The sequence below is a fragment of the Glycine soja genome, chromosome 4 (genome assembly GCF_004193775.1).
Source record: "Glycine soja cultivar W05 chromosome 4, ASM419377v2, whole genome shotgun sequence".
Taxonomy (NCBI): domain Eukaryota; kingdom Viridiplantae; phylum Streptophyta; class Magnoliopsida; order Fabales; family Fabaceae; genus Glycine; species Glycine soja.
The window spans coordinates 9117271-9132090 of record NC_041005.1 but is presented as its reverse complement, the minus strand read 5'-3'; the positions used below and the strand labels follow the sequence as shown (position 1 = coordinate 9132090).

At 42.8% G+C, this 14820-nt stretch overlaps 2 protein-coding genes across 2 annotated transcripts; both read right to left on the bottom strand.

Moving 5' to 3' along the window:
• Window positions 1-9218: 9218 nt before the first annotated feature.
• Window positions 9219-9888, bottom strand: LOC114410516. Its single transcript, XM_028374503.1, has 2 exons — window positions 9306-9888; window positions 9219-9238 (listed from the first exon to the last, which is right to left on the bottom strand). The coding sequence occupies exons 1-2, from the start codon at window positions 9886-9888 to the stop codon at window positions 9219-9221; spliced, it is 603 nt and encodes a 200-aa protein (XP_028230304.1).
• On the bottom strand, window positions 9889-11673 carry LOC114410515. The gene has a single exon (XM_028374502.1). The coding sequence runs from the start codon at window positions 11671-11673 to the stop codon at window positions 9889-9891; it is 1785 nt and encodes a 594-aa protein (XP_028230303.1).
• Window positions 11674-14820: the final 3147 nt, after the last annotated feature.

Below are 14820 nucleotides of genomic sequence, written 5' to 3'. Positions count from 1 at the left end.
TGAGTTAGAAAACACTTTTATTTATGATAATATAGACTTATCTATATCTAACATTGGTTTTACCCTTAATTGCATCTTCTACCTATATATAAAGGTTGATTATCTGTTATTGGCACTTGGGTGAAGGGCAACCTATTATTGCAAGGATTATTGTTGTCAATATTTTGCAATCTAGTGTTATTTTGAAGACTAAGGAAGGAGGAAAAATAGTGGTGATAAAAAAAATATTGTATAAACCAGTTAAGTGTTGACATTTTTGCAGTTCTTTATTTTGATTTTCCATTTAGAAGTAACGTAACTGCCAAAGTTCAAATAAACATAAATTAACTTCAGCACAAATAAAAAAAATGAAATGAAAGGAGGTGTTAGTACCTGATTTGTAAACTCTTCACTCCCCTGTTCAATTTAATCATTCTGCTGTTAAATGCAGAAGGATGGACTTGCTTCATCATGTTGCTCTTAAACAAACTATCTTGTAAGTATTCTATCGTCTTATTGGCACCTAAATAAGGACATTATACTTAAGCCTAGCTCACAATAATAAGAAATTTCAAACTAAATTAGCCATAATATGTTACAAATTTGAACTTCAATTGCAACCATACATACCTACCTCAGTCATATCTAGAAAATAAAATTCTTTCATGAGTTACCCAATGTTCCTTAATGATTTCAGTATATCTAGAAAATAAAATATATCATTTTAGGCATTAGTATCACAAAACCAATCGACTATAAAAAGCACTGAAAAATACTTTATTTGATGGAAGCAATTGAAGAATCCTGGTGACAGCTCAAATGCAAAGTGCATAAAACCTAGTGTATTACAGGTTATCATATACCATATTGATTTGATGTTAAAAAATAAAAAAAGGGTTATGTTTGTGTACCGTTGATCCTTGCCTCCTTGGAGTAGAAGATAGGGTCCTTATTTTTCCTATGAATGCCAAAAGATTTATATTATATTGGGATTTCAATGATAGAGAGGGTGAGTCTTCAAGCTTCTTCCATAGGGCTGCAATAGTAAGTTCATCTTCAATCCAACACATATCAGCGTGGAATTTTATATTATATTGGGAAGCACAAATTAGAATAAGAAATTAGAGAAATAATATATTAGTGGAGAACATGCTACTATTAGTAGAGCATAAATAAATAAAAAAAATATAAAAGAATTAAGAAAACATGAATACCTTCCATATGAGTTTAGAGTTAGATGTACTTATCAAAGTTTCTCTTTAAGTAACATGTAGACTTCCTACATATGCTTTGTCTTGAAACAAACTGAAGCACACCTTTCATGTGCAACATCAAACCTTATATTTCAACTGAAAATGATATAACCTTTTTGTTAACTCGTTGGCAAGTGTACCAAATCGTCACAAGTAGTAAAGTTCTCGGAAGTCCGAGTGTCGAATCCACAGGGATTTTATTGCACTTATTCAATACCTCTCAATTTGTAAGTGGGAGTAAAGTAGTAAAGTAGGAATGAAAGTAGGAATAGAAACGAGTGCAATTACTAAAACAAATAAGTAAAAGGGAAAACAATTGATAGAAATGCCAAGACCAGACAAACCCAATTGGCCTACGATGCATGTAAGTATGATATTCATTACCAATGAAATGGTGTTAGTTCTACCCACATCTGTTGACTACTTGCCCCTGATGCCTCACGTTGGCAAGCCTATTTTAACTACCTATCTCCCAAATGCCTTTGCGAAGATTCAATAATTAAAATGCGTTAAGATTAAGTTCTAGATGTTGCTTAGATGCATGGGCAGTGAGTTATCATTCTATGCCTAGCAATGCTAACCCAATGATTCTTTTCTTTATATGTTCTATTAGGTGTTACCCTTTCCCAAGCGTATAACCCCTAAAACTGATGCATGCATTGAATCTTAAATATTATTGAGAATTACCCTCTCCCGAGCGATTAAAACTCAAAAAGAGATCTAAGAATGAATGCAAGAATAAAAGAAAAGAAATAGAACAGAAAAACCTGGAATAAATTCCTTTGCATTGATAACTGTTGAAGCTCATTGTACATCGTTGGCTTTTTAGGCCTGCCAGGCCCTAGCTAGGGGTTTAGCCACTCATGGCCATTGAGGGCTTATAACTGGGAATGAAAGAAAGCTAGACTAACAAAACAAAGAATGTAGAGAGGGAAGAAAACTCAGGCTTGAAGTACTGAGAGTGATGTTCTGAGATGGGATGATATTTCCTTGGGACTGCCTCTCTATTTATAGTGGCTGAAGTGGGCTTATGGGCCTTCGTAGTTGCGCTCAGCGCCACACCTCGCGCTTAGCGCGTTCAGATCGTGCGCTGGGCGCGCCATGCACGCTGGGCCTGTGCTTCTGTTGGATCGGGCGCTGGGCGCCTAGCTGGGCTTAGCGCGGTTTCCACCTTCGTGCTTAACGCCACGCTCAGCGCCTGCAGTTAGTTTCTCGCTTAGCGCCTGATGCGCGCTTAGCGCCCCTATTGGATTGGGCCTGCTTCAGAATTTCTTTCTTTTTTCTTCCTTTCTGTGCCACTTTTGCTAATTGCAACCTTATTTTCCGTATCTGCAACCAGAATTTCAATTAAATTAATTTTCTTACTTTTAATCACAAATAACTGCTAAATAATTAATTTTAAGCCAAAATTTGACTATTTAACTCCTATAAATTCACAATTATTTAGCAGTTATCAAAATCCCCCAAATTAAACTTTGCTTGTCCCCAAGCAAACCAAAAATAGAAATAATTTCCAAACAAGTTCTGAGTGTTTCAACGCTATCAATGGCCTTAGTTCCTCCTTCTTCCAGTGGTCCTTTCCGCATCTGTCAACATCTCAAAATGAAAGCATAAAACACACAAGTGGTTAGTTAGTCCTTTGGAATCTTGATCAAATCTGGCTTGCCTTACTTTCCTCACAAGGCTGGTGTTTTCCTCTGCTCACAAGTGTATGGTTTAGTGTCTGCAATTTCTAACAACCTGCAAGTAAGATTCCAAAGTTTTGCACTTCCTCTCAAGTACAGTTATCTTTAGTTACCTTCAGGTGGATCACTAAGGACTTTATCGGCTTGTATTGGGGCTTGGCTTAAAAAAATCATGGTTTTTCTTGAAGATTAAAAGTAGGATTAAGAGAGCAAAAATTTCTAATACTTCCGATGCCTTCTTCTTAACCCTTTTATTTCCCCGCAACACTTTTCTTTTGACACCTCTCTTGCTCTTTGTTTCTGCCCTTTATTTTACTCATGATGATTTTTTTTTTTTTTTGGAATAAACTGGGCTTCTAATTTGTGAGAGGTGTCTTACTACGTGTTGTACTATTGTCTTAGCTACCTATTTTCCAAAATCCCCCAAATTAAGACCTTTATAACCCATTTTTGCTCTCTTATCATCCTAAAGGGTAGGACTTATCATTTTATTGGCTCAAGGGTTAAGTTGGAATAATATGATATATAGGCTCAATCATGGGTGCAAAGGGGAAAAAAACTGATGTCGGGTTGGCTTTTTGGCTAAGTAGCTAGGTATAACAAACATGGCCTTGATCATATCCACCTTAAGTAACTATTCTAACAATCCAAGAGTGATGCAAAACCAGGAACTTAAAAACAGGCGTTTTCTCTCACAATTAAGTTCACACTCTCACCGGAATTAAAACAAGTATACGGCATACCAGTTATGACCTTGTTCCATCAGACTATCCTTCCCACCTTGTGCTATTCATGTTCCATTTCCTGACCTGACTCGTGCTTCCAGAACCAATGTTTCCAGGGACTAGTGGCATCTCAAGTGTTTCAACCTTTCAGAACAAGCTCAAAAATTATGACTGCTCAAGTTATCATGCAATTATTATTCAGAAAACAAATGCTAAATCTCTCATGTTATTACTACTGCTTCTTTTTAATACCTAAACAGACCACAAAACACAAAAGAAAACAAAACATAAAAGAAACATCAGAACATAAAAGGGAAACATCAAGAAAAATCAACTGCCTCCGCCCAAGTCCGCCCATGGGCCCCAGTCAGCAGTGGCTAAGTCAGCAATGAGGTCCTCATCGACTGCAGGATCCTCAGCGGCTCCAGAAGGCTCTTCCCCCCTGTCAGTGGAGGGCTGGTCTCCTGGCCAGGCGACTCGCTGACGATAGGCCTCTGGAGTGGTGAGCGGGGGGTCCATCTGCAGGTGTAGGGACAGCCTATGCATATTCTCCATGATGAGCTGCTGTCCAACGTGAAGGGACCTCAGCATCTGCCCATGCATGTCCATGGATGCTGAGGTGGAAGCAGGTGGATGTCGCGGTCGCTGGGATGGCTGAGACGGAGACTGGGTAGGGAGAGGGGCCTCGGGAGCTGATGCTGAAGCTCTGGTACGTGTGCGGCGAGGCCCAGGGAACGTGATCGATGGGTCGGCGGGGTTCCAGCAGTTCTTCTTCACATAAGCTAGGTTGATCGCAGGGCTGAGTGACTCAAAGATCAGGGTATCAGAAACCACCCCCTGAATGTCACACAGCGCTGTAATCAACGCTGGGAACCCGAGCCTCGAGGTGCTGGACTGGGCAATCTGGCTGATCTGCTGTGATATAAAGCTGCCCACATCCATGTCCATGCGGCTCACCAAACCGTAGATGAAGCGGGCCCTGTCAAGATTAACATCAGAAGTGTGAGAAGTGGGCGCAAGATCGTAGTAAGAAAGGACACTCCATGTCTGAGCAAGTGTCGTCATGTCCTTCCTCAGGAGCTTCCAGGGGAGACCATCAGCATTAAGGACAAAGCGCCCTCCTGGAGTGCACAGTGTGGCCGCGATGGTGTCAGGATCGGGGTGAGTGCTGAGGTATCTGGTGTATGCTGTATACTCCTCCCCGTCCTCCAAAATAACCGGGGTGTCGAGGAAGTCATTAATGGTGTCAGCATCAAAACGAACGACCTGTCCTCGCACCCTGCAGAATCGTGGACTGTGGTCCTCTGGATCATAAAGGTTCGAATAGAACTCTTTCACCAGAGCCACGTCAATCCGCTTCTCCGGAAGGTGAGTCAGCACCTGGTCCCATCTGCGCCTCCTAAGTTCCTGGAGGAACTCGTCAAACATCCCGGGTCCCAGTTCAACATTCCTCTCCGGAAGGATGTTCCGGAGCTGAATGTTGTCTTGGTACCTGTGCCAAGCAATCTCAGATGTGAAGCGGGAAGTGTCCCAGTTGGACGCTTCCCCTGCTGTGGGCACGGCACGGCGCTTGCGAGAAGCCATCTGCAACAAAACAAAGTCCACAAAAAACAGCAAACAGATTGCAGTTAGTAATTAGTGGGGGTGCGAAAAGTAAACAAATTAGGGGTGAAAATAGTAAATAAGGGGGTGCAGAAAGTAAAGAAGAAGGGGGGGTGAAGTTAGAAGGAAGGGGGGGTGAAAAGCAAAGCAAAAGGGCTTTTGGACCCCGAGGCCCAGCCCCGCGCTTGGCGCGCCTCCCTGCAGCTGCTGCTGGCACGCGCTTAGCGCCACTCGCACTCGCTTAGCGCGTTCACTGATACAGTTGAGCGCGCTTAGCGCGACAGTGCGGCTAAGCGAGCGCTTCGTGGTAGCTCCTGTGTCTTGCAGCGGCTTAGCGCGCTCCTCGTGTTGTTCTTCTCTTGGTTTGCTCCCGCTAAGCCTATGCGAAAGGCTTAGCGTGATGATACCTGCAGATTAGGTTAACCTATGTTCAAAACCATGTCTTACCTATGAAATCCGCGTGAAATAGCACAGGGACACAGATATCGGCAAGTAGAGAAAGAGAGAATGCAGAGAGGAAAGGAGAGGGCGTAAGAAAAGGAAAAAGAGAATGTGGGCTTCTGAAATAAAAACCCCTGGGAGGCAACTGAGGGGTTGGGGAGTTTCGAAAACTCCCCAGAATTTATGGTATTCGCGCTTAGCGCGTCTGGGCGCTGAGCGCACCAAGGAAAAACGTCCCTTGGTTGCCCCTCAGTTTCAAAATTTTAAATTTTAAATCTTACCTGGGCGCTTAGCGCGACGTCGGGCGCTAAGCGCGTGACTTCGTGCAGCCCACTGGACTTCTGCTCTTAGCACCCCTCCTTTTGCTGTCTGTACCTGTGGGCCTTTGCTTTTCGTACCCCCTGTTTGCTATTCACACCTGCTGGGCTTTTTTTTTTTTTTTTTACACAAAAACAAAATACTACAACTTTACACTAAATGTTGGGTTGCCTCCCAACCAGCGCTTAGTTTATTGTCCTTAGCTAGACAGTAGGCTCTCTCAAGGATCATTTAAATAGATAATGGTCGTCAATCGCTCTAATTGTCCTCCGTTATACGGCTTTAAGCGCTGGCCATTAACGATCCATTTCTTCTCGAAGCTCCCTTCTCTAGGGTCCACCAATTCCACTGCTCCATGAGGTCTAACTTCTTTTATGATAAAAGGCCCAGACCACTTGGATTTCAGCTTACCTGGAAACAGCCTTAGTCTTGAGTTAAAGAGCAATACCTGCTGTCCTGGCTGGAATTCTCTCCTCTGCAATTTCTTATCATGATATGCCTTTGTTCTTTCCTTGTAAATTCTGGACGATTCATAGGCATTCAGTCTCATCTCTTCTAACTCCTGAAGCTGCAATTTCCTCTTTTCTCCGCATGCATTTTTGTCAAAGTTAAGCAATCGGAGAGCCCAATATGCTTTGTGCTCCAACTCCACTGGTAAATGGCATGACTTCCCATACACTAGCTGGAACGGTGATAAGCCGATGGGGGTCTTGAACGCTGTCCTATAGGCCCAGAGAGTATCATCGAGCTTCAAGGCCCAATCCTTTCTGGATGATGCAACTGTCTTCTCAAGGATTCGCTTGAGCTCCCTGTTAGAGATTTCTGCTTGGCCATTCATCTGAGGATGATAAGGTGCGGCCACCTTATGTCGGACATTATAGTGCTCCAGGACTTTCTTCAACTGATTGTTGCAGAAATGCGTTCCTCCATCACTGATCAAGGCTCGTGGGACTCCAAAGCGGGAGAAAATGTTCTTCTTTAGAAACTTGATTACAACCCTGGCATCGTCCTTCGGCGTAGCTATGGCCTCCACCCACTTGGAGACATAGTCAACTGCTACCAAGATGTAAATATTCCCGTATGACGAAGGTAGGGGTCCCATGAAGTCTATGCCCCAACAGTCAAAGATTTCCACCTCCATGATGTTCTGCAACGGCATCTCATTTCTCCGTGATATCCCCCTGTTCTCTGGCATCTATCACAACAACGCACAAACTCGTAAGCATCTTTAAAAAGAGAGGGCCAGAAAAAACCTGATTGTAACACTTTTGCTGCTGTTCTGTCCCCGCTATGATGTCCGCCGTATGATGAACTGTGACAGTGCCAAAGAATGCTTCGTGCTTCTTCCTTTGTGACACATCTTCTCAATACATTATCTGCCCCTGCTTTGAACAAGTGGGGGTCATCCCAAACATAGAAGCGTGCGTCGTGTAGGAACTTCTTCCTCTGATTCCAAGTGTACTCCTCTGGAATGACTCCCGTGGCTTTGTAGTTTGCCATGTCTGCAAACCAAGGTCTGGTGGTAACCTGCAAAAGAAACTCATCAGGAAATTCATCTCTTACCTCAGGCTCTTCCTTAGTGACTTCTTCATTCTTTAACCAAGATAAGTGATCGGCTACCACATTCTCGGATCCTCTCTTATCCTTAATAATGATGTCAAATTCCTGCAATAAGAGGACCCATCTAATCAACCTTGGCTTCGAATCGGTCTTGGCGAGCAGGTGCTTGATGGCAGCATGATCTATGAAAATGGTGACCTTCGATCCTATCAAGTATGATCTGAACTTCTCCAAGGCAAAGACAACAGCTAGCATTTCCTTCTCCGTGGTGGCATAGTTCAACTGTGCTTCATTCAGGACCCTGCTAGCATAATAAATAGCATGAAATACCTTATCGTGTCTCTGTCCAAGGACTGCTCCTATGGCATAATCACTGGCATCGCACATCAGCTCAAAGTCTTTACTCCAGTCGGGTGCAATCATCACAGGTGCAGTAGTAAGCTTGTCTTTCAGTGTCTGAAATGCTGCTGAACATTCTTCATCAAACTTGAAGGCCACATCTTTATTCAGCAGGTTGCTTAGGGGTCTAGCAATCTTTGAAAAATCCTTGATGAATCTCCTGTAGAACCCTGCATGCCCCAAGAAACTTCGGACACCTTTAACATTCAGTGGTGGTGGCAGCTTCTCTATAACCTCTATCTTTGCCCGGTCAACTTCAATCCCTCTAGCTGAGATCTTGTGGCCCAGGACTATGCCTTCTCGGACCATGAAATGACACTTCTCCCAATTCAGGACTAGATTAGTCTCTACGCACCTCTGAAGTACCATCTCTAGGTTCCTCAAGCAACTGTCGAATGAGGATCCGAAAATCGAGAAGTCATCCATGAACACTTCGATGCTTTTCTCCACCATGTCTGAAAAAATGGCCAGCATGCACCTCTGAAATGTGGCTGGTGCATTACATAACCCGAATGGCATCCTTCTGTAAGCAAAGACGCCAAAAGGGCATGTGAAGGCCGTCTTCTCCTGGTCTCTAGGGTCCACCGCAATCTGATTATATCCTGAGTATCCATCCAAGAAACAATAATACGCCTGCCCTGCAAGTCTCTCCAGCATCTGATCCATGAACGGTAGAGGGAAGTGGTCCTTTCGGGTGGCCTCATTCAGCTTGCGATAGTCGATGCACATTCGCCAGCCCGTGACAGTCCTTGTTGGTATCAGGTCATTCTTCTCATTCCGCACCACTATCATTCCACCTTTCTTGGGAACCACCTGTACTGGGCTTACCCAAGCACTGTCAGAGATGGGGTATATGAGTCCCGCCTCCAAGAGCTTGAGTACCTCCTTTCTGACCTCTTCCTTCATTGTCGGATTTAGCCTTCTCTGGGGTTGCCGGATTGGCTTGTAATCCTCTTCCATCATTATCCTGTGCATGCAATAAGCAGGGCTGATTCCCTTGAGATCCGATATATGCCATCCAATAGCTTCCCTGTGTCTCTTGAGGATACCTACTAACCTGTTTTCTTCTTCTATTGTGAGTGCATTGCTGATTACGACAGGCTTGTCTTCCTCCAAGAACACATACTTTAGGTGATCTGGCAATATCTTCAACTCTACCTTCTTCTTCTCGGATGGAACTTTCTCTTCTAGCTTCTCAAACTTGGCTTCTCCCTCCGGAATACTGTCTTGTCGATCCAAGTCTTCCAAGCAAGCCTTTAGATCTTCCTCTTCTTCACTGGTCAGACAGTCCAAAGCATTAACCATTGCTTTCTCCAGTAAAGACTGTGGTGTCTCGAGAATACTGACATCCTCCTTATCAATCTCTTCTACTCTGAAACACTTCCAACCTTCCTGTGGATACTTCATTGCTTTGAAGAGGTCGAAGGTGATCTTCTGGTTGTCAATACTCAGCTCCAAGTTCCCATTCCCCATATCCACCACACAGTTGGCAGTCAGCATGAATGGTCTGCCTAAAATGAGGGGAATGTCTGCGTCTTCTTCGATATCCATGATCACAAAGTCCACCGGGAAAGTAAAGTGGCGGACCTTGACTAGGACATCTTCTACCACCCCGTAAGGTCGTGTAATCGAACGGTCTGCTAGCTGAAGTGTCATCTTGGTAGGATCGATCTTCAGATTCCCAATTCTTTTGCACATTGACAAGGGCATCAGATTGATGCTTGCTCCTAAGTCAATGAGGGCCTTATTCACCGTCTCCTTCCCTATGGTGCATGGGATGGTAACACTTCCGGGATCCTTAAACTTCTTGGGTAGCTTCCTCTGTATTATAGCGCTGCAGTTACCCCCTACCACAATGTTCTCATTGTCTATGTACTTCCCCTTCTTGGTGAGGATGTCCTTCATAAATTTGGAGTAGAGGGGCATCTACTGTAAGGCTTCCCCGAATGGCATAATGATCTCCAGCCCTTTGAATATTTCCAAGAAACGCTTGAAGTAGCGTTCCTTATTCTTCTTGGTGGGCACCACAGGATATGGGAGATCTTGTGGTAGGGCTGGTGGTTCTTCTTTCCTGGCTTCTCGTGCTTTCTGGCTCTTGGTTTTAGGTGGTGATGCCACCTTCTCTTCTACTTCTGTCCTGTCCTCTTGTGTCTCTGTCTTATCTTCCACTGTCTGGTCTTCTTCCTCAACCTTACCTTCCTCTTGTGCTTTCCTCTGCCCTCGAGTTAGCACGGCCTTGCATTCTTCCTTTGGATTCTTCTCTGTGTTAGCCCCGAAAGTTCTAGTGGGCCTTTCAGCTTTGTCTTGTGCCAATTGGCCCATTTGAACTTCCAGGTTCCGAATGACTGCATCCGTGCTCTTCTGATGGGACCGTGTCTCCTGGATGAATTGCAGCAAGAGCTCTTCTATGTTGGTGGGCTTGTCTTGCTGATTGGGGCCCTGGCTAGGATGCTGGTATGGCGGTTGGTATGGTTGTTGATTCCTCTGCTCCTTGTACTGATTTCCCTGATTCCTCCACCCTGAACCTTGCGTGAAGTTCCTTCCTTGATTGAATCCTGGTGGCCCATGATTGAATCCTGCTCCCCCTTGGTGGAATCCAGATGAGTTCCCCTGGTTATAACCCTGATATCCGCGATTTGGTACGCCCATATAGTTTACTTCTCGAGAAGTATCCTGTTGGCTTACACACTGTCCAGGCTCATGGGTTCCTCCGCATGTGGGGCATCCTTCTACCTGCAAAACAGAAGAGTGGGAAGAACTTACCGCTTGTAACTGTTGAGGTAGTTTGCTGAGGGTTTCGGTAAGGGCTTCAATCTGCCTCGTCAACAGCTTATTCTGTGCCAATGTCGCGTCTTGCGTGCCAAGTTCCAAAAGGCTTCTTTTTGTAGGCACATAGCTTCGATCACGAAGGATTCCTTGATCACTGGCCGCCATGTTCTCGATGAGCTCCATTGCTTCCTCCGGAGTCTTCAACTTGATTTTTCCCCCTGCGGACGCGTCTAGTAGCTGTTTCGAGTGGGGCCGCAAGCCATCGATGAATATATTCAGTTGTACCGGCTCGCTATATCCGTGTGTCGGTGTCTTTCGTAACAGCCCGTGGAAACGGTCTAGTGCTTCGCTGAGGGACTCATCCGGAAATTGGTGGAAGAAGGAAATCTCCATTTTCCCTTCGGCGGTCTTCGACTCTGGGAAGTATTTCTTTAAAAACTTTTCCACCACTTCTTCCCAGGTTCTTAAGTTGTTGCCTTTGAAAGAGTGCAACCATCGTTTTGCCTCTCCTGCTAGAGAAAAGGAGAAGAGGTTAAGGCGTACCGCATCTTCTAGGACTCCAGCGATCTTTACAGTGTTGCATATTTCAATGTATGAGGCAAGGTGAGCATATGGATCTTCGCTTGGAAGACCATGGAAGAGATTCCCTTGAATAAGCTGGATAAGGGAATGCGGGTAGGAGATATTTGCTGCTTGCACCTCCGGTCTTGCAATACTTGTGAAGAACTGAGGAGTAGCGGTGTTGGAGAAGTCTTCTAAGGTGACTCTTCGTGCCTGTTCCCCGTCCATTTCAGCGTGATGTGGAGAGAGAGGAGGTGATGTGTGACTGCTTCCTTCGGTGTCCTGTTCCCTTCTTCTTCTTGCAGCGTTGTTACGCCGACAAGTGGCTTCGATTTCCAAGTTGATAGGGACCACGTCTCCAGATGCAGTCCTAAGTCGCATAAAAACAAGAAGGCACTACCCGTGCAATTATAGAGGAAAGAAAGAAAGAATAGAAGTAAAGAGAAAATACTGATAAAGTGAGCCAAGAAAAGAAGAATCGGGCTTACAAACTGATATAGTATTAAGTGCGAAAACAAAATCCCCGGCAACGGCGCCAAAAACTTGTTAACTCGTTGGCAAGTGTACCAAATCGTCACAAGTAGTAAAGTTCTCGGAAGTCCGAGTGTCGAATCCACAGGGATTTTATTGCACTTATTCAATACCTCTCAATTTGTAAGTGGGAGTAAAGTAGTAAAGTAGGAATGAAAGTAGGAATAGAAACGAGTGCAATTACTAAAACAAATAAGTAAAAGGGAAAACAATTGATAGAAATGCCAAGACCAGACAAACCCAATTGGCCTACGATGCATGTAAGTATGATATTCATTACCAATGAAATGGTGTTAGTTCTACCCACATCTGTTGACTACTTGCCCCTGATGCCTCACGTTGGCAAGCCTATTTTAACTACCTATCTCCCAAATGCCTTTGCGAAGATTCAATAATTAAAATGCGTTAAGATTAAGTTCTAGATGTTGCTTAGATGCATGGGCAGTGAGTTATCATTCTATGCCTAACAATGCTAACCCAATGATTCTTTTCTTTATATGTTCTATTAGGTGTTACCCTTTCCCAAGCGTATAACCCCTAAAACTGATGCATGCATTGAATCTTAAATATTATTGAGAATTACCCTCTCCCGAGCGATTAAAACTCAAAAAGAGATCTAAGAATGAATGCAAGAATAAAAGAAAAGAAATAGAACAGAAAAACCTGGAATAAATTCCTTTGCATTGATAACTGTTGAAACTCATTGTACATCGTTGGCTTTTTAGGCCTGCCAGGCCCTAGCTAGGGGTTTAGCCACTCATGGCCATTGAGGGCTTACAACTGGGAATGAAAGAAAGCTAGGCTAACAAAACAAAGAATGTAGAGAGGGAAGAAAACTCAGGCTTGAAGTACTGAGAGTGATGTTCTGAGATGGGATGATATTTTCTTGGGACTGCCTCTCTATTTATAGTGGCTGAAGTGGGCTTATGGGCCTTCGTAGTTGCGCTCAGCGCCACACCTCGTGCTTAGCGCGTTCAGATCGTGCGCTGGGCGCGCCATGCACGCTGGGCCTGTGCTTCTGTTGGATCGGGCGTTGGGCGCCTAGCTGGGCTTAGCGCACGTAACGGTTTCCACCTTCGTGCTTAACGCCACGCTCAGCGCCTGCAGTTAGTTTCTCGCTTAGCGCCTGATGCGCGCTTAGCGCCTCTATTGGATTGGGCCTGCTTCAGAATTTCTTTCTTTTTTCTTCCTTTCTGTGCCACTTTTGCTAATTGCAACCTTATTTTCCGTATCTGCAACCAGAATTTCAATTAAATTAATTTTCTTACTTTTAATCACAAATAACTGCTAAATAATTAATTTTAAGCCAAAATTTGACTATTTAACTCCTATAAATTCACAATTATTTAGCAGTTATCACTTTTGAAGCACATCAATTGGCTTTTCATTCTTACCTCACTTTTTCCTCTTTAAAACTGCCAAAAGCACATATTGTTATACTAAACACATGTTATGTATGGACCCACGTTAGTAAAATATCTAGTCTTGAAATCAAGTAGGCACAATTCATATTGTTATAATAAACACCTCCCTACCTAAGAATTTAGTTCAAACAATTTAAGGGATCAGTGGACTGAGAGTTATAATCAAAATAAAATTTATATCATTAATATCATGTCTTTTATGCATCGTCAGAAATGAAATCTTAGAGTGTCTTCTTTAAACTAAATCAGTGCCTCGTAATCTTGTAGAAATGCATGTACTTCCTCTATGTTATGGCATGCTTCACTCGAAGCTTTCACACTACAACATTCAAATAATTTTTTGCTAGTTTTCCATACTGAAGTCCTACCTACTTTCTATATCATCCACCTATTATTAAGAGGTAGGCATTAAAGGTGTGCCTCTAGTTGCACTCACCACATGGATTGTGTTCATGTCATTCTTTGTTGGATCATTCTTTAGAGTCATAAAAGGTGTGTCTCTAATTGTATTCACTGCCACAACAGGAGATTATTTATGGTATTTCCTATCTAAATTGATTGGATGACTTCATCTCTCCTTTCTCTGGCATGAAAAGTTGAAATTCTTTCAAACTCAAGTTTATTTTAAGTTCCCACCATATTGGATTTGATCAAATCTAGACATGGAAATAAATTTCTACTTTTATCAATATGCACAGAATTATTTAACTTCCCATTGTATTTAGGAACTCTAAGAGCTTTTTTAGTAAACAAAGCTCTTAAGTTGTAAAGATAAAAAATAAAAGGCTTCATGCAGGAAGACAAACAAACAACAAAAATATTAGTGTTTCTTTCATCTATGCAGAGCACTTAATTGAACTGAAAACATTATTGGTCAGTGAAATGAAGTAGTTTGAAGGTGCCATAGGTAGTACACCAATGAAATATTATATATTCAAATTGTAATTTTTCACCTAGTTCAAGCTGCATTGAAACAAAATATGAGCTTTCAACTCAAATTGTCTTCCAAATGAAAGATAAACAATTCACAGGAAGATTATTGTGCTTTTTCAATTCTGCCTCTGCATCACCCACACTCAGCAAAATAATTCAAATACAAAAGCAATAAGGAGTGATGTATAAGGGAGAAGAAAAATAGAACTCACTGGTGTAAAAATTTTAAGGGTTTCCTAGATTATAAATTATAGGAAACCAACAGGATTTTGAAATCTATGATTCTCACAAATAATAAATAAACCAATGATGTGTATCTTTCTCCATAGTGAGGTTTCTTTCCGATGTACTTTGATTTCTTGAAAGATGAGAGAAACAAGATTTCACTCCCTTAACTATTCTTTCTGTCTCTCTACGTTTGTGATGGCAGGGATTAGAGAGAACATTTTTTGTCAGGAAGAGGATTTTGTTTCACGTTAGTGGGTATTAACCCCCTTTTATAACCACTACTCCTATCAAGTAGCAGTTACCTCTAGAAACTTCTCTTATTTAACCCAATTACAATTTAGTCTTTAATTATTAATTATTTATTTATTAGTCGCTACACAAGTCACATGCCTCTCACATGAGACATTAATTC

Bases quoted from the DNA above. Each gene is read 5' to 3' on its own strand.
- LOC114410515 (XM_028374502.1), bottom strand. From the start codon at position 11,673: ATGCGACTTAGGACTGCATCTGGAGACGTGGTCCCTATCAACTTGGAA.
- LOC114410516 (XM_028374503.1), bottom strand. From the start codon at position 9,888: ATGCCCCTCTACTCCAAATTTATGAAGGACATCCTCACCAAGAAGGGG. The intron at 9,239-9,305 runs GTATTCTCGAGA...CTGTCTGACCAG, and splicing joins GATTGATAAGGAGGATGTCA to TGAAGAAGAGGAAGATCTAA.